The sequence below is a fragment of the Thalassophryne amazonica genome, chromosome 11 (assembly GCF_902500255.1).
Source record: "Thalassophryne amazonica chromosome 11, fThaAma1.1, whole genome shotgun sequence".
NCBI lineage: Eukaryota > Metazoa > Chordata > Actinopteri > Batrachoidiformes > Batrachoididae > Thalassophryne > Thalassophryne amazonica.
Genome location: NC_047113.1, coordinates 74,967,351 through 74,985,918, shown reverse-complemented (window position 1 = coordinate 74,985,918; position 18,568 = coordinate 74,967,351). Strand labels below are relative to the sequence as shown.

General features: G+C 42.0%; 1 protein-coding gene across 2 annotated transcripts in view; it reads right to left on the bottom strand.

Annotated features, from left to right (window-relative positions):
- Positions 1-18,568, bottom strand: part of LOC117520851 (protocadherin Fat 4) — a 278,309-nt gene that overhangs the window by 24,262 nt on the left and 235,479 nt on the right. The window contains exons 10-11 of one of the 2 annotated variants that reach the window (XM_034182185.1): positions 15,362-15,466; positions 12,698-13,005 (exon numbers count right to left, since the gene is read on the bottom strand). In XM_034182185.1, the coding sequence (XP_034038076.1) occupies positions 12,698-13,005; positions 15,362-15,466 (413 nt within the window). The remainder of the gene's footprint in view (positions 1-12,697; positions 13,006-15,361; positions 15,467-18,568) is intronic. The other variant, XM_034182186.1, reaches the window with a different exon arrangement.

The window sequence follows — 18,568 nt, the reverse complement described above, 5'->3', positions numbered from 1 at the left end:
TGCTGTGATCTTTGTGGTATCAATTGAGGCTCTGACTACAGAAGCTGAGTGAGGAGTCGGAATGTCTGGGTTTGCAATTGTTCTGAATCAAGTCTAAGAACCAGGCTTTTAATGACTTCCTGGACTCGACCATCAGAAGTGCATGTGCATGTGGTGAAAGTGCCAAACGTACTCACTTAGCTCAGCAGTGGTGTGATAGAAGTGTAACATATGGATGCTGAATGTTCAGCATTTCTGATAGCAGTAAAGCTTTTGCCCAGATGTTCATTTTTCTGTGTTCTGAGAGGGATCGACCTGATCCTGAAGAAAAGAAATTACCTGGTAGGGAAAGTGTCCAGAAAAGTGTGTGAAGGTGTTGAAAAACCAGGTCACTCGTGCTCTAACTCTCCTGGATCTTAAGTAAACACAGACACAAATTATCCGGGTGAACGTGACACCCCCCCCCACACATGTACTCACACAGTCTTTTTGGTCGACTTCAGTCACCCTTAAGAACCACAAGGAACTAATGCAGAAAGAACCAGATGACTGCAATGGAGTGAGTTGACTTTTTGCCAGCTTTCTGAGTCGTCCTAAAGTATGTGGGATGCATTAAATTGGGACATGTCGAGCATGACCACATTGTCCCCCTTTTTTTTATTAATTGCACAAATAAAATCTACCAACACGTCTGAGTAAAGTGCCCAGTCTACAATGCCAAGATGAGGTACAACACCGTTCATGTCTCCAACACATTCTTGATGGTTTCCGAAGAGCCATAAAACCACATCAGAAGCACATGAACATTTTATTAATGTCTTTTCCTGCGATCAAAGGCGGGACAGCGTTCCCTCACATACACTGTCAAGTGTGTCACACTGAACAGGGGTAAATATTCTTCTAAAGAAATTCATAGAAACATCCTTGGAAATAAATTCCGAATGTAACACAAAAAGACAAGGAGTGTGTTTTCACTTGGCAGAGACTGAAGGAAATGTGGAGGAAGCGCCACTGTAGATCACTGTTTCCCCCTGACTAATAAATTAAAGGACCAGCTCTTTCTGTTGTGGCGTCAGCATTGACAAACTGTCTTTAGGCATTTTGTTTTCTTGTTGTTTCTAAAACAAATATTTCTGCTCATCAAAGCATTGATGGTGAGCTGCTGTTGCTAATCTGCTGATCTTCTGAATCTGTCAAACTACAGTTTACAGTATTTTGTTGTTTATTTTGATCTCAGTATATGATACAGAATTTATAAACTTGTCTAATTGTGCTATCCATGGTTTAAACCTGCATATTAAAAGCCCCTTCACAATCTGAACAAGACTATGAAGAACATACTGCAGGCTGAAAACTCAGGTACATAGTCAAAATGGAAAAATGTGGTACTTTTTTAAACCTGTACTTTGTCCCATATTTTCACACGTCGCACTGCATCCTCATCCTCACTGTGTCCATCCTGTCCTTATCAATAATGCACCATGAGCTGCAAATTTTCATTCATTCGGCAAGTTTTCTTGTGTCCACATGTGGGTTCAACAATAAACTACAGTAAGAAATCCTCTCTTTATTTCAACACACTCAAACGTGCTCGATTTCTACAAGGAGGTGGAGGAGAATTTTGTGCAACTGTATTGCAGCACCATGAATAGCGAGTGGCACATTTCACCGAGTAGTCCAGAGTACTGCTGAGACAGCCCATCTGCACCACACCTGTACTATGTCAGAGAAGTCCCTACTGGGTTCAGTTACATCAGTAATATGTCAATGCAGACAATAGTACATCTTTATTTAGGTCTGACTGTGTCCTGATTCGGCCACATCCTCACTGCATATTTTTAACTTGTACAATATAGTAAGAACACAGCAGAAACCAACAAGGATGTGGTATGGTCTCCATGAATGTGGAGGATGCTGTCAAATGGTTCTTACAGCGTCCACCCAATTTGTCACAGACATACTGCAAGCATAGGTGAATGTGACAGGGTTTTAAGGTGATGTAGCAGCTCGAGCCTATCCTAGAGGTCACTGGGCAAGAGGCGATACATCCTCAACAGGCCACCAGTGTAATGCACGACAGATACATGAACAAACAACATTCACACTCCCATTTACACCTACAATCAACCACAGGAAGAACATGTAAACTCCACATAGAAAGGACCAGCAAACATGGGACCTTCATGCTGTGAGGTATCAATGCTAACCACTAAGCCACCGTGTTGCTTATGTGTCAACTTTATTACTGCTTTTTTATGTTAATTTTTTACAATGAAAATGTATTTGTATGGTCATTTAGTAAGTGCATTGACTGGTGTCTGGGTTTGCGATCATCTTGGATCAAGATTAAGATCCAGGCTTTCAATGACTGCTCGGATTTGCCCATCAGAAGTATTTCTGTATGTGGTGAAAGTGTCAAGCTTAAAGACACGTTCACTTATCTCCACAGTGACATTTGTGTATCTGGGTCCTTGGCCTTTGACTTTGGGAAGACACCTTGGAAGAGCTTTTAAATCAAGAGGCCAATGGACAGAGGTCTTTAGTGGCACAGAAAAGCAATGATCCACATTTTTTGTGTCTTGGTACTTCCTGTCTTACTGTATGGATGTGTGATTTAGATGCTAACTAGTGCTAAAGCTGGCTATATTTAAGGCTAGGCCTCTTTGGAAGATCCTTGGGTCCTTTGTGTCAAATGTACTTATGGAGACGCAGATGACGATGATTGCATGCATTATGAGAGAACATCAGCTACAACATTTTGGCCATGTGGCATGTTTCTCTATCAATGATCCAGGACACAGGTGGCTCAGTGAAGACCAAGGAGTGAGTTAATTATCCTGACGGCTTGTGGGACAAAGCTGTTGCTAAGTCTGGTAGTTTTGCTACAGTAGCGCTTGGCGGATGGACCAGTTAGGACCAGTTCGTGTGTTGGGTTGGGTCTTTGATCATATTGATGGCTCTCTTGCAGCAGCGGGACGGGTATAAGTCCTGAATGCGTAAATTTGGTAAGATTGTAATTCACGTCGGCAGTAATGACACCCGGTTACGCCAATCGGAGGTCACTAAAATTAACATTGAATCGGTGTGTAACTTTGCAAAAACAATGTCGGACTTTGTAGTTTTCTCTGGGCCCCTCCCCAATCGGACCGGGAGTGACATGTTTAGCCGCATGTTCTCCTTGAATTGCTGGCTGTCTGAGTGGTGTCCAAAAAATGAGGTGGGCTTCATAGATAATTGGCAAAGCTTCTGGGGAAAACCTGGTCTTGTTAGGAGAGACGGCATCCATCCCACTTTGGATGGAGCAGCTCTCATTTCTAGAAATCTGGCCAATTTTCTTAAATCCTCCAAACCGTGACTATCCAGGGTTGGGACCAGGAAGCAGAGTTGTAGTCTTACACACCTCTCTGCAGCTTCTCTCCCCCTGCCATCCCCTCATTACCCCATCCCCGTAGAGACGGTGTCTGCTCCCAGACCACCAATAACCAGCAAAAATCTATTTAAGCATAAAAATTCAAAAAGAAAAATAATATAGCACCTTCAACTGCACCACAGACTAAAACAGTTAAATGTGGTCTATTAAACATTAGGTCTCTCTCGTCTAAGTCCCTGTTGGTAAATGATATAATAATTGATCAACATATTGATTTATTCTGCCTTACAGAAACCTGGTTACAGCAGGATGAATATGTTAGTTTAAATGAGTCAACACCCCCGAGTCACACTAACTGTCAGAATGCTCGTAGCACGGGCCGAGGCGGAGGATTAGCAGCAATCTTCCATTCCAGCTTATTAATTCATCCAAAACCCAGACAGAGCTTTAATTCATTTGAAAGCTTGACTCTTAGTCTTGTCCATCCAAATTGGAAGTCCCAAAAACCAGTTTTATTTGTTATTATCTATCGTCCACCTGGTCGTTACTGTGAGTTTCTCTGTGAATTTTCAGACCTTTTGTCTGACTTAGTGCTTAGCTCAGATAAGATAATTATAGTGGGCGATTTTAACATCCACACAGATGCTGAGAATGACAGCCTCAACACTGCATTTAATCTATTATTAGACTCTATTGGCTTTGCTCAAAATGTAAATGAGTCCACCCACCACTTTAATCATATCTTAGATCTTGTTCTGACTTATGGTATGGAAATAGAAGACTTAACAGTATTCCCTGAAAACTCCCTTCTGTCTGATCATTTCTTAATAACATTTACATTTACTCTGATAAACTACCCAGCAGTGGGGAATAAGTTTCATTACACTAGAAGTCTTTCAGAAAGCGCTGTAACTAGGTTTAAGGATATGATTCCTTCTTTATGTTCTCTAATGCCATATACCAACACAGTGCAGAGTAGCTACCTAAACTCTGTAAGTGAGATAGAGTATCTCGTCAACAGTTTTACATCCTCATTGAAGACAACTTTGGATGCTGTAGCTCCTCTGAAAAAGAGAGCTTTAAATCAGAAGTGCCTGACTCCGTGGTATAACTCACAAACTTGTAGCTTAAAGCAGATAACCGGTAAGTTGGAGAGGAAATGGCGTCTCACTGATTTAGAAGATCTTCACTTAGCCTGGAAAAAGAGTCTGTTGCTCTATAAAAAAGCTCTCCGTAAAGCTAGGACATCTTTCTACTCATCACTAATTGAAGAAAATAAGAACAACCCCAGGTTTCTTTTCAGCACTGTAGCCAGGCTGACAAAGAGTCAGAGCTCTATTGAGCTGAGTATTCCATTAACTTTAACTAGTAATGACTTCATGACTTTCTTTGCTAACAAAATTTTAACTATTAGAGAAAAAATTACTCATAACCATCCCAAAGACGTATCGTTATCTTTGGCTGCTTTCAATGATGCCGGTATTTGGTTAGACTCTTTCTCTCCGATTGTCCTGTCTGAGTTATTTTCATTAGTTACTTCATCCAAACCATCAACATGTTTATTAGACCCCCTTCCTACCAGGCTGCTCAAGGAAGCCCTACCATTATTTAATGCTTCGATCTTAAATATGATCAATCTATCTTTGTTAGTTGGCTATGTAAAACAGGCTTTTAAGGTGGCAGTAATTAAACCATTACTTAAAAAGCCATCACTTGACCCAGCTATCTTAGCTAATTATAGGCCAATCTCCAACCTTCCTTTTCTCTCAAAAATTCTTGAAAGGGTAGTTGTAAAACAGCTAACTGATCATCTGCAGAGGAATGGTCTATTTGAAGAGTTTCAGTCAGGTTTTAGAATTCATCATAGTACAGAAACAGCATTAGTGAAGGTTGCAAATGATCTTCTTATGGCCTCGGACAGTGGACTCATCTCTGTGCTTGTTCTGTTAGACCTCAGTGCTGCTTTTGATACTGCTGACCATAAAATTTTATTACAGAGATTAGAGCATGCCATAGGTATTAAAGGCACTGCGCTGCGGTGGTTTGAATCATATTTGTCTAATAGATTACAATTTGTTAATGTAAATGGGGAATCTTCTTCACAGACTAAGGTTAATTATGGAGTTCCACAAGGTTCTGTGCTAGGACCAATTTTATTCACTTTATACATGCTTCCCTTAGGCAGTATTATTAGATGGTATTGCTTAAATTTTCATTGTTACGCAGATGATACCCAGCTTTATCTATCCATGAAGCCAGAGGACACACACCAATTAGCTAAACTGCAGGATTGTCTTACAGACATAAAGACATGGATGACCTCTAATTTCCTGCTTTTAAACTCAGATAAAACTGAAGTTATTGTACTTGGCCCCACAAATCTTAGAAACATGGTGTCTAACCAGATCCTTACTCTGGATGGCATTACCCTGACCTCTAGTAATACTGTGAGAAATCTTGGAGTCATTTTTGATCAGGATATGTCATTCAAAGCGCATATTAAACAAATATGTAGGACTGCTTTTTTGCATTTACGCAATATCTCTAAAATTAGAAAGGTCTTGTCTCAGAGTGATGCTGAAAAACTAATTCATGCATTTATTTCCTCTAGGCTGGACTATTGTAATTCATTATTATCAGGTTGTCCTAAAAGTTCCCTAAAAAGCCTTCAGTTAATTCAAAATGCTGCAGCTAGAGTACTAACGGGGACTAGAAGGAGAGAGCATATCTCACCCATATTGGCCTCTCTTCATTGGCTTCCTGTTAATTCTAGAATAGAATTTAAAATTCTTCTTCTTACTTATAAGGTTTTGAATAATCAGGTCCCATCTTATCTTAGGGACCTCGTAGTACCATATCATCCCAATAGAGCGCTTCGCTCTCAGACTGCAGGCTTACTTGTAGTTCCTAGGGTTTGTAAGAGTAGAATGGGAGGCAGAGCCTTCAGCTTTCAGGCTCCTCTCCTGTGGAACCAGCTCCCAATTCAGATCAGGGAGACGGACACCCTCTCTACTTTTAAGATTAGGCTTAAAACTTTCCTTTTTGCTAAAGCTTATAGTTAGGGCTGGACCAGGTGACCCTGAACCATCCCTTAGTTATGCTGCTATAGACGTAGACTGCTGGGGGGTTCCCATGATGCACTGTTTCTTTCTCTTTTTGCTCTGTATGCACCACTCTGCATTTAATCATTAGTGATCGATCTCTGCTCCCCTCCACAGCATGTCTTTTTCCTGGTTCTCTCCCTCAGCCCCAACCAGTCCCAGCAGAAGACTGCCCCTCCCTGAGCCTGGTTCTGCTGGAGGTTTCTTCCTGTTAAAAGGGAGTTTTTCCTTCCCACTGTAGCCAAGTGCTTGCTCACAGGGGGTCGTTTTGACCGTTGGGGTTTTACATAATTACATAATTATTGTATGGCCTTGCCTTACAATATAAAGCGCCTTGGGGCAACTGTTTGTTGTGATTTGGCGCTATATAAAAAAAAAAATAGATTGAATTGATTGATTGAATGGATGGCTGGGCTGATCTGGTGATCTTCTCTGCTGTCCTCAACTCCTTCTGCAGGGCCTTCTGGTCAGCAACAGGGCAGCTACCATACCATACTGAGGTGCTGCTGGTGAGGATGCTCTGAATAGCGCCCCTGTAAAAGGTGGTGAGGGTAGAAGGGGGAGGTCCTCTCTCCTTATCCTGCTTAGGAAGTAGAGGCATTGCTGTGCCTTCTTGACAAGAGAGGTGATGTTGGTTGTCCATGTCAAGTCATCTGTGATATGTACCCCCAGGAACCTGGTGCTTTTCACAGACTCCACAGCACTGCCATTGATGGTGAGTGGGGTATGTGACATGTGTTTCTTCTTGAATTCCAGTTATTTACTTTGTTTTGTTGACACTGAATTGTAGGTTACTGATGTCACACCAGTTGATGAGTTGATTTATCTCCTTTCTGTAGGCTGAGTTCTCATTGTCACTGATGAGGCCCACCACTGTTGTGTCATCTCCGAACTTAATGATGTGGTTTGCATTGTCTCTGGCACAACAGTCACGTGTCATCAGTGTGAAAAGAAGAGGGCTCAGCACACATCCCTGGGGGACTCCTCTTTTCATGATGGTGGTCTCTGAAGAGTTTTTGCCAACTCTTTACTGACTGTAGTCTGTCTGTAATAAATTTCAGTAACCAGTTACATGGTGGGGTGCTGATGCCTATTGACTGTGTTGAAGGCAAAGCTGAAATCAATGAACAGCATTCGCATGTAACTGTTCTTGTTTCCCAGGTGCAACCAGGTGTAGGTGAAGTGCTGTTGCTATGGCATCATCAGTATAGCATTTGGGATGGTATGCAAAATGGAATGGGTCAAGTGCTGTGGGGAGACTGGATGGTATATGGGGCTGGACTAACCTTTCAAAGCACCTCATCATGATGGGAGTGAGTAATATGGACTGGTAGTCATTCAGTGTTGTGGCTGGGGATTTTTTGAGTAGCGGTATGATGATGGTGGCTTTGAAGCATGTTGGTATGATGGCTTGGCTCAGAGAGGTGTTAAAGAGATGTGTCAGCACAGTCTTGAAGCACATGCCTAGGTATGTTGTCAGGGGCTGCAACTTTCCTGGGGTTCACCTTGAATAGAGTCCTCTGCACGTCAGCTGGGTCCAGGTGAAGTGTTTCATTGTCCAAGCAGGAAGGAGCTTTTGCTGGTGTGGGGGTGTTGTTTTCCTCATAACCAGCTGAAGAAGGTGTTAAGTGAGTTGAGGAAGTCTGTGTTGCCCTCCCATGGTGGGGGTGTTGGCCTGCAGTCGGTGAGTGACTGCCTGTCTTGCCACAGGCGTCTGGGGTCTTTTGCCTCTGTGAAGTGTGATTGGATTTTCTGTCCATAGGCACGCTTGGCTGCTCTTACGCCCTGGTTCAACTTGGCCTTGGCAGATTTAAGGCATGCGACTTGAAAGCAGTATTCCGTTCTGTCAGGGGCTCATGTACCTCCCTGGTGAACCAGGGCTTTTCGTTGACTCTCATGGTGATGTTTTTGATGACGATCATATCTTCCATGCATTTAGATATGTATCCCATCATAGACTCAGTGTATTCCCTTAGGTTAACATGCTAGTTGGCAGTGGGAGCCTCCCTAAAAACAGTCCAGTCTGTGCAGTCAAAATAGTCCTGTAGAGCTGAGGTATCTCCCTCTGGCCGTGCTCTGATCTGCTTCACAGATGGCTTGCTCCTGGTTAATAGTGGTCTGTAAACTGGGATTAACATAACACAGAGATGGTCAGCATTCCCCAGGTGGGGGTGGGGAACAGCTCTGAATGCCTGGTTGATGTTGGTGTAGACGTGGTCAAGAGTGTTGTCTGTCCTGGTCACAAAGTTCACATGTTCATAAAAATGTGGAAGTACCGTCTTCAGTTTGGCCTGATTGAAATTGCCAGCGATTATGGAGACAGAATCTGGGTTAGAGTTCTGCACTGAGCTCACAGACTCATACAATGTAGACAGTGTGTCCTTTGTGTTTACACTGGGTGGAATGTACACAGCTGTGACGTTGATGGCTGTGAATTCTCTTGGCATGTAGACGGGATTTTAAGTGCTAGAAATTCTACATCCTCAGAACAGTGACTGGTGTACAACTGCCGTTTGTCCACCAGTTGTTGTTGATGACAGTATATATACCGTCTCCCAAAGATTTACCGCTTAGAGCATAGCTCTTGTTCACCTAGAATGTTGTTTGTCTCTCCACCTGGATTCTGGAACAGTGTGATTAAGCCATGCCTCTGTGAAGATGATGGTGCTAGTCTCTCACCCTTCTCTGTGGAGGTAAATCCAGTTTGAGGTAGCCCATTTTGTTTTACAGCAAACAAACGTTGAATAGCAGAATAGAAGGAAGTGCAGGGCTGTAGGGGTTAGCTTTTAGCCTGGTGCTGATACTAGCTCGACTGCCCCTCTTGCTAGGTCTAGCACACCTCTTGCAATGCATGCTAGGTCTCTCACATCACTTGCACCACCTCCAGTGTTGGCTGACTGTGGAAGGGGAGTCCGCTGCCTTGCAGGCCCCTAGGTCTTGCCCATGTAGAATGCCTAGCTTGCGGAGTGTTTTGAGTTCCAAAGCCGGTATAACTCCAGAAAGTATTTTCAAAAAGGTTGGAGTTTTGTAGTCTGAGTAATGAGCTTCTGTTGTAGCCTATTCTCGCATAAGACTGTAATGGTACAGACTACACATTTAATATAAAACACACATTGCTATCGTGAACTGGAGTAGCCGCTGTAATACAGGGCACCACCATCTTACTACATGGCATGATGTCTAATACATAACATAAGAGATGTCTAATAATGTTGGTAATTTAAAATTCTAGGATTACTTGTTCTTCAGGTATGCATTATTCGACTATCCTGATTATTTACCACTGCAGCAGAATCTTTAAACTTTTTTCTAATGAAGCAGAGAATGTGTGAGTGATTTTTGTCTGCTCCTCACAGTCTCAGAATGAAGGGCAGGAACTGAGAACCAACCTCAAACCCAACCACAGAAATGAACCACAACACCTTTTCCAAACACGCCGATCCGTTTCACTTTACACCGCCTCAGGGAGTTGGCACTTCAGGTACGATACAAATATTTTTTTTTCTCTCATTCCAACAACCTGAACACGACCACCTCCGCATCACATTTTCAAGCCACGGAGCAGGCAGGATCACAGTTCTCGACGTGTGCTGTATTCCTTTCCATCTCGTCATTCCACACCATCTCAAAACTGACAATTTAACGATTTTACCAGTTTCCTATGAAACTCCCTGTGCACAGTGGGAAATGACAGATTTGAAGTCCAGCAGGAGAGCTACATTAGAGAAGGTCTGACAGGGCCTGGTTGGATTTTTGCCCTCTTTCCTTACCACTGCAGTGCTGGCGGACAGAAGCCTTTCATTCAGAGCACAAGAGACAGAATTCAATCTTCGGGGCCTTTTTGGATGCTCGTATTATAAATCACAACAAGCAATGAAATATAATTACCAACCATGAAAACCATAAGCTTTGCTACCTGTGGTTTGGGAGAGTTTAATTATCTTATTATGGTGCAAAAAGGACGACTGCACGCGGCCGAACTTTGAATGCAGCTTCCAGAACATAAGTACTGTTGAAAATATCGTCCATATAGCATGAAGTATTTCTCAGCGTTTTCTCTGTTTTTACTCCTCAAACCAAAATCTGAACAACCTGCTGACCCACCACATATGTACACTATGCACAACAGAAACTCCATTTTGTGATACTATGGAAAATATAAATGTATAAAATAATCCATAGTCCAGATGTGTTGGTCACTTCCACCCAGGATGGCCAAATATTTGATATGGCATTTTGGTCACCTATCTATAGGGACTTGACAATTGTATGTTAGCCATCCCAGGATTGTAGCTATAGCCATGTCGGGGTCACTGAGGGATTACAAAGGGGTCAAAATTTTAAAATGTTCCAGTCATACTGCTGACAAAGGTCAAGTTGGACAAGGGTTTCAGTTTTGGTAAAAACTGATGAAAATTATTGGATTGATCCCTACCTGCCTCTAGTTATCACCCTGGGATGGCTATCATACATAAATATTACCTTGGGATATTGTAAATTATGGGTGGTCTGTTTTGTCAGCCTAGGTGGTAGTGACATGCCCAGTTTCAAGGGTTCGGTCTTACGCCGAAAGCATTAAGAGTCATACGTCAGTATATTTGATAATATTTCTTAAATAGCAGCAGCATATATTCTTTAGTTTTCATTGCAATCTGTGTTCTGTCAGACTGCAAGCAATGAAATCACCCATTCATTGCTGCCTACAGCTGTTTATTTTGAAGTAGGTGGTTACAAGATTGGGAACTAAATGAGTGAGACTGTACAGTTGGTCTCGTATTGACTTCTTGAGAATTGCTAACTGGGTTGCAGTCTAAAACTACAGGATGAACACACATTGGCAAAATACATTATGTGGTTGTGCACAATATCAACAAACCTATTTTTAAGACTGCAACATGCAGATAAGCCCGCCCACCCATCCTATTAACTGGGCTAGCTCACTAATTAATCATTAAAGGGGGCGTATTTTTACATTTTGGACTTGCATTGCATATGTTTTCAAATTATATTGATTTTTTTTAAATGGTTTTGGCAGCACGGTGGCTTAGCAGTTAGAATTGATGGCTCACAGCAAGAAGGTTGTGGGATCTCTAACTGCCCATTCTGTGCGACGTTTGTATGTTCTCTTCGTGTCTGCGTGGGTTTCCTCCGGGTGCTCTGGTTTCCTCCCTCAATCATAAACATGCTTATTTAGGGTCTGCTCCTTTCTCTGCCCCTGATCAAGGCAGAGTCTCTACATCTGGAGTTGGCCCCCTGAGTGTTGGACTCTGGCTGCCCACTGCTCCTAGTGGTTAGATTGTGTCTAAATATAATTAGGATGAATTAAATGCAGAGGATAAATGTTGTTGTATGAATGTACAATGACAATAAAGGAAATTACAATTATCCATCCATCCATCCATGCATTTTCAATACCCTCCTACTCCAATTAAGGGTCATGGGGCACTGGAGCCTATCCCAGCAGTCAAAGAGTGTGAGCCAGGGTACACCCTGGACAGGACACCAGTCTGTCGCATGCTGAAATGATCATTATTATCATTATTACCAAAGTTGGGTAGATGTAAATAAAATAGGCTTGACTAACCCAACAACGGTGGCCTTCAGCAGGTAAACCTGGTCACATTTTGGACACCATAATAAACTGAGTTGCAGCTTCATACACCTTGACCGATTTCTTGAAACAAGCTCTTGCCTGGCAGCGTTTGGCGTCTAATCTTTCCAAGCAGGAACATCACAGTAAAAGTCAGGGAAGTCACTTTTTTCAAGACTTCATGGACTCTGTCCTGCATGTGGACAGATTAGGATGCCTCAAGGGAGGCCCAAGGCAACTTGAGGTAGTTTTGAGTAAACATGGTGAATTCTGTCCTCAACTCTTAATATCTTAGCATAATTATTTTCATTTTCATTTGTTGTGATTTTCAGACATCAAGTTGTGCTGAGCCTGCACAGAGCGAGCAGAGCGTGGCGTGGTCGATGCAGTGGAGAGTCTGGCCTAGCGCTACATAATGTTGAACATTCAAAATGAGCACAAATTTAACCAACCTTTCCAGACTTGGACTGATCTATGTCACAGGCATGCCGACACCCCCCCTCCCCCCACGGAAAAACATGAGCCGTTTTGTAGTTATTGTAGGGCATTCTGACACATAACATTGGTGCTCACTTTCCCTGAACCATCTTTTGAGGATGTGTGTTTTAAAACATAGAATATATGAACTCTTTCCTCCCATTAAAAAGTAATTCTTACCATCCCAGCTCTCCTGGCAATGACTGTGTGGAACTGGCCGTCTGAAACTTTGATCATGGTCATCAGTTTATAAGTTCCACTTCCCAAGTTAAAGGAGAAGCGCATCCGCCCTTCAAAGATCTCCAGTGCCAGGAACTCCGCCTTGTCTCCAGTCTGGTTATCATGGTTGTACATGAGCAGTGCGTTGCTCTTCAGGGTGGCAAATTTGATATATATGTAGTTATTGTTGGGATCCAGAGACGGAAACTCCATGTAGGACAACTCCTCAAAGCCATAACTGTTCAGCTCACAGTGCTTTCCGAAAACCCCTGAGGACAAAACCAGAGCAAAAGAAGAATAAGAGAGGATGCCATTGAATGATTCACTGTGCTGCTGTGACAAGAGCACTGTAGTTCTGTTATACAGCACAGACACAGTACAAGATCACTGTCATCAAAGGTTTCTAATCTAAGGGATCTAAAGGTGGGGATCATCTTGAGTAACTTCTGAGGTACTTTTCTGGCTTTTGCAAGTTTCATGATATTCTCAAGGCATTACTAAAGTAATTGTGTCACACAACATGCTGAAAATATCTTAATTATGCCACAGGAGTGTGTTTAAGTATAATGAAAACTTTCATCTCAGTCTGCCTTATGATGTGACAAAGGACAAAGTTTGAAACCCCAAAATTTAAGTGCTTGGGTCAGATTCCAAAAAAATTAAAGTGTACACCGGCCCAATTCACAGAGGATGACTGGGCCAAATTTGAAGCAGATTTGTTGAGAAACGTCCACGATTAGCTCCAGAAAATTAAATGCTAGGGGGCATTATGATGTCACAAGAAAATGTGTGCGAAAGTGTTTTTACTCAAATAAGTTTTCAGGCTCTGGTTAATGTGCAACAAAATTATAGTTTAACACTGGCCAAATCTACAGTGGACCATGGCGCTGAATTTGAGTCAGCTCTGTTCACAGGACGGCCAAAACTGAAATCAATATGGAATGCTCAGGGTAGCACGATAATGTACAATACCGTTGTTTCTTTCTGATAACATATCAAACTATGTGCTTGGCTCCAACTCGGAACAATTATCTATGTCTGGGTTATGGTTAGGGTTAGGGTCAGCACTTCCCCATGCATCAATAAATGCCGCAAGGGGGCTACCTAGCTTGTCCCTTATTGATGTTCCATCACAATGGTTTTGTGTCAGAATGTGACGAGTTGGGAGAATTTGTTGATCCAGACAACACGGTCTTCAACTGTATTTCCACTTTAAAATACACGTCTGAGAAAAAAACAAAAAAACAAAAAACAAAACTCAAAACAGATCAATTATTTATGATGGATTGCAGCCCAGTCTCAAGGTTTTTTTTTTCGTGCTCCCGTGACGAAATGAGTCACATTTTTGTGACGAAGCTTTTTTAACTCACTATTACTAACCCTACTCCCACCCCCAACCCTAACCTTAACCATAACCTAATCTTACTCCTTCCCCCAACCCTAACCATAACCACCCCGACCCCCCCGCTTCACTTTTAATTTTGTGCAGCCATCACGGAATGAATGAGAATGAATTTGTGCTGCCGTGACGAAAATGAGGCGCTTTTCGTCATAATATCACAAACCAATAGATTAATGTATATTTCGTGCTGCTGAAGCTCAACTTGCCGTGACACCAGGTTGTAGATTGCCAATGCCAGACATTTTCAAGTATCACTAGTAGGGCTGGGTACCGAACTTCGGTTCTTTTGTGGCACCGACCGAAATGCTTCGGTAGCATCGAGTATCAAAGCATTTCTTGTCTTTGAGTGCCAAGTTTCGGTACCCAGAGGTTAATTATGTGATCAAGACTTGATGATTCCCTTATCGGTCCTTCAGAGCGGCCATATAACAGCTCTTTTCAAACGTTGTAATGCAAACAATAAACTGCAATCGATCAAAATGTTTTTTCCTCCCAAAATGAGACATACTGTGCTGACGTGCAGCAGAGTTCAGCTCAGAGGTATGGAGAGACATTCATGCCAAAATGTCTGAAAGGAAATGCTTTTGACAAAAACTACAGATTTTATTTCTATTTATGTTCAGAGATCAAGGATCCACCATGTAGATTTTATTTAAGTCCAGAGATCAAGGATCCAGCAACCAATTGCATATTTATTTACTTTAAGACTCAATAAAATGTTGTTGATAATAAAATTATAAAATAAAATTGGTATCGAAAAAAGTATCATTCAGAAACCGGTATCGAAGTGAAGGCATCGGTACTGGTATCAAAAATTTTGATTAATACCCAGCCCTAATCACTAGTTGATTTTAAAGTGGTTCCAGAATAAAGGGAAACAAATGGAAAGGAAAGGTTTGAACAAAATCTATAAGAACTATTCCAGTTACTGTAGATAGCTTGAAAAATGGTAAAACATTGTCAAAGCCATTATGTGCTGCTAGAAACTCACAAATAGAGGTTTTTCACACAAAAAACTTAATGATTTATGACAGCAATATGAAATATGAAAAATGTTGACAGAAAATAAAGTGGCAGCCCATGCTTGCTTTAAAGTAATTATGAGAGTGAATATAGAAATAACTTTTTTCTCTTTGGAGAGTCGTCAGGTTTGAAACTGTCCATCTTGCTTTTCAATTTAGAGGTTCTGACTAACAGACTGAATGTTTCCTACTATTACTTACCAAATGGACAATGACAGTAATATCCGTCCACGCGATTCTGACAGGAGCCGCCATTAAAACAAGGGTTACACTCACAGTGATTGATGATGGACTCACACATTTTACCTGGGTTCACAAAATGAAAACGGAAATTAAAATGGATGGGGTGAAAGACAAGACAGGAAAACTCAGACGGGAGCACAGTCGATTTTAGACTGAAGAGTCATCACATTCTGAGAAACCAATCAAATCAATTAATACTTTGCCTGAATGATGCATGACTAAAGAAAATTCTTCAGACAAACACTGCTATTCTGGAATAACATGAGCATGTATCTACCATGACATCATCTGATCCAAAACATTTTGAGACTTTCATTTGAAAAGAGGAAAAATCTCATTCTGTTGGCAGATTTTCTGCAGGAAAAAAAATCATGTTTTCAAACTTAGCGCAACATTAAATTTGGTTTAAATAAGACCAGACCAATGACACCAGATCAAATTCCTTGTATGTGAGAACTTACTTACTTCTGATTCTGAACAGAAAAATGTATCACATGGCCAAAATACTGAAGCTGACATTCCCTCACAATGCAAGTGATACTCCTCATCTCAGTATCCCTTAGAAAGTATTAGTTTGACACAGCCGTACAGTGGTACCCAAGGATCCCCCGAAGAGACCAATGACATCCCGTCATCATCTTAGGTCACTGGTTCTCGTCCAAGTCTTACAACCTTACATTAAGACAGGAAATACCAGGACCTGAAAAGGCTTGGACCTTCATTCTTCTGCAAACATATGAGCATCAACAAACACTTTTTCCCAGCAAACACGTGACTCTATAAACATTTGCCAGGTGTCACTTGATCTCAAAGGTCAAGGAAACAAAGACATAAATGGGCATGGAGAATGGAGCTTAGGTGGTCTTGAATGGAAGACCTTCTGTTTGGGGAGGCACCATACCGTCCCAGGTTCAATAATTCTTGTTTGTTTTAAAAGCTATCAGTTTCTCTCAACAGTGGTTGACACTGAATGATATCATCAACTCTTTTTCGTCATGAAGTGCTCAATGATTTTTACATCTCAACCACTGTTGTGTGGGCCGCTGAAGAGGAGGTACTGCTGGCCCACCACCACCAGATGGCGCCCTGCTTGGAGTGCGGGCTTCAAGCATGAGAGGGCACCGAAACCAGTGGAGTGACAGCTGTCACATCATCACCACCAGCTGTCACTCATCTACATCAACCTCCATAAAAGCCGGACTGCAACTCCACCTCCCCGCCGAGAAATCAGCTACCATACAGGTAATTTCTCTGCTAAGCTTAACTTTGACTAATAGTCTGATCTCATTTGCAGCCGTTTTCCTGTGACGTGTTCCGTATCTGCTGTATTGGCGTTTGGTGTGGACTGCGACGGCTTCGCCTCCCATCCCAACCAGATAAGTGGTTGTCACAGGACCTGTCCGTGTGTGTTGTCAGAGGTGGAGGTTCTCCCTCCTTACTGAACACAGACTGTGGGATTACTGAGTGTGCGAACTCACACTCGTCAAAACTGTTTCTGTTCTCTGCCAGCAGTACCGGGTCTGACTGCTGAAGACAGTGGCCACCTGGGGCGCAGGGCTTGGCGGCTCCGGTGTTCTTCAGATCCGTTTGTGGTGGAAGCTGTGTGGGTTCCGGCTCTTCTATCACCAGACGTCTTCTATCTTCGAGCCTGCCACACGCCACCTTGTGTATGTTTGACATTCCGCAATATTGTCATTGTCTGTACTTCGTTGTGCGATTCACAACATTAAATTGTTACTTTTTGGCTTATCCATTGTCTGTTCATTAACGCCCCCTGTTGTGGGTCCGTGTCACGACACCTTCCCAACAACCACTTTACTTTTCCACAAGTGTGTGATTTTTACCATCTGGAAACTCATCACTGTTTTGTGTTCTTTGTAAGATGATTATGGGCTTAAGTTGAGATGTTCAATTCAACTTATCGATTCAGCACCAAATCACAACATAAGTTGTCTCGAGGCACTTTACACAAGGAAGGTCTAACCTTACCCACTCCCTGATCAAGCACAATGATGACAGTCGTCAGGAAAACACTCCCTCAGGAATTTTGATTATCGAAGAAACCTCAAGCAGTCCAGACTCAGTGGGTTGACTATCTGTCCTGATCAAACTGCCAACAAATAAAACAAAGCACAACAAAGAGCTGACAAGAATTTTGCAGCTAAGCAAACTTCTACATATAGAGCCAGTGGTCTCAAAGGTTAATGGCACAAAAGCCTCCAAATGGTGACGAGCAGAGTCTCAGACTAATCCCACACATAAACAGGTATTTTTGAAAATGTGGAATTTCCACCTTAAGTTTTAAAAATATCTCCATCCACGTGAAAATGCAAAACACATTTTAAAATGCTATCAATTGCACACCAAAGCAAAAGGTGGTGATGCTGCATTCACATGTTGGCTGTAAGTGGCAGGTGGTAAACCAAAGTTTTCATCGTTTTCAGCGAGATGTAGTCAGAAAAATTCTGCCACCGCTGGCACTGAGTGCAGCAAACGCACACTGCAACAGCACTTATTGCCAAATCTTTTAACACTTGCCGCAGTAGCATTGTTAATGTTTTGAAAAGATGGACAGCGAGAGATGGATTATTTACCATATCTGTGCATTAGAATACCTCGCCTTGACTATCTGCCCACACCCTTTTTTATATGAAAGTTGGTTGGCTCACCCTAAAATAAATTATTTTTGTGACCCAAACACATCATGAAATGCAAGAACTCATGAATTTTCACAATGTTTTATTTGTTGCTTCCGCATCTTACCTGTGACAATGTGATCAGTGTGCAGGGATAGTAATCGCATGACGATGACATCGAGAGTTGTGCACAAGGTGGTACAGATCTGGCACCGTCTGGCAGTAAAAAGGTAAGTTATTTGTGATTTTATTTTTTTCATTAGTGATGAAATCAGACATTTTATTGAAATATATAGGGGGTGGGCATTCCAACAAACGTAACGTTGGGTGTGCTCATGCATCTTCAGATAAAATTCCACATGGAACACTTTGGTGCAAGTACAGACAGTCACTTATTTTTAATTAAGTAAATGTAAGTAATTTGTGTGATATTACAGAGACATTAATCGACTGTATAGCCTCACAAAAAGTTAACTTTTAACACTACCATCAGAGAAAGAGCTTCTTGTTTTAATATAATGCTGTGCAG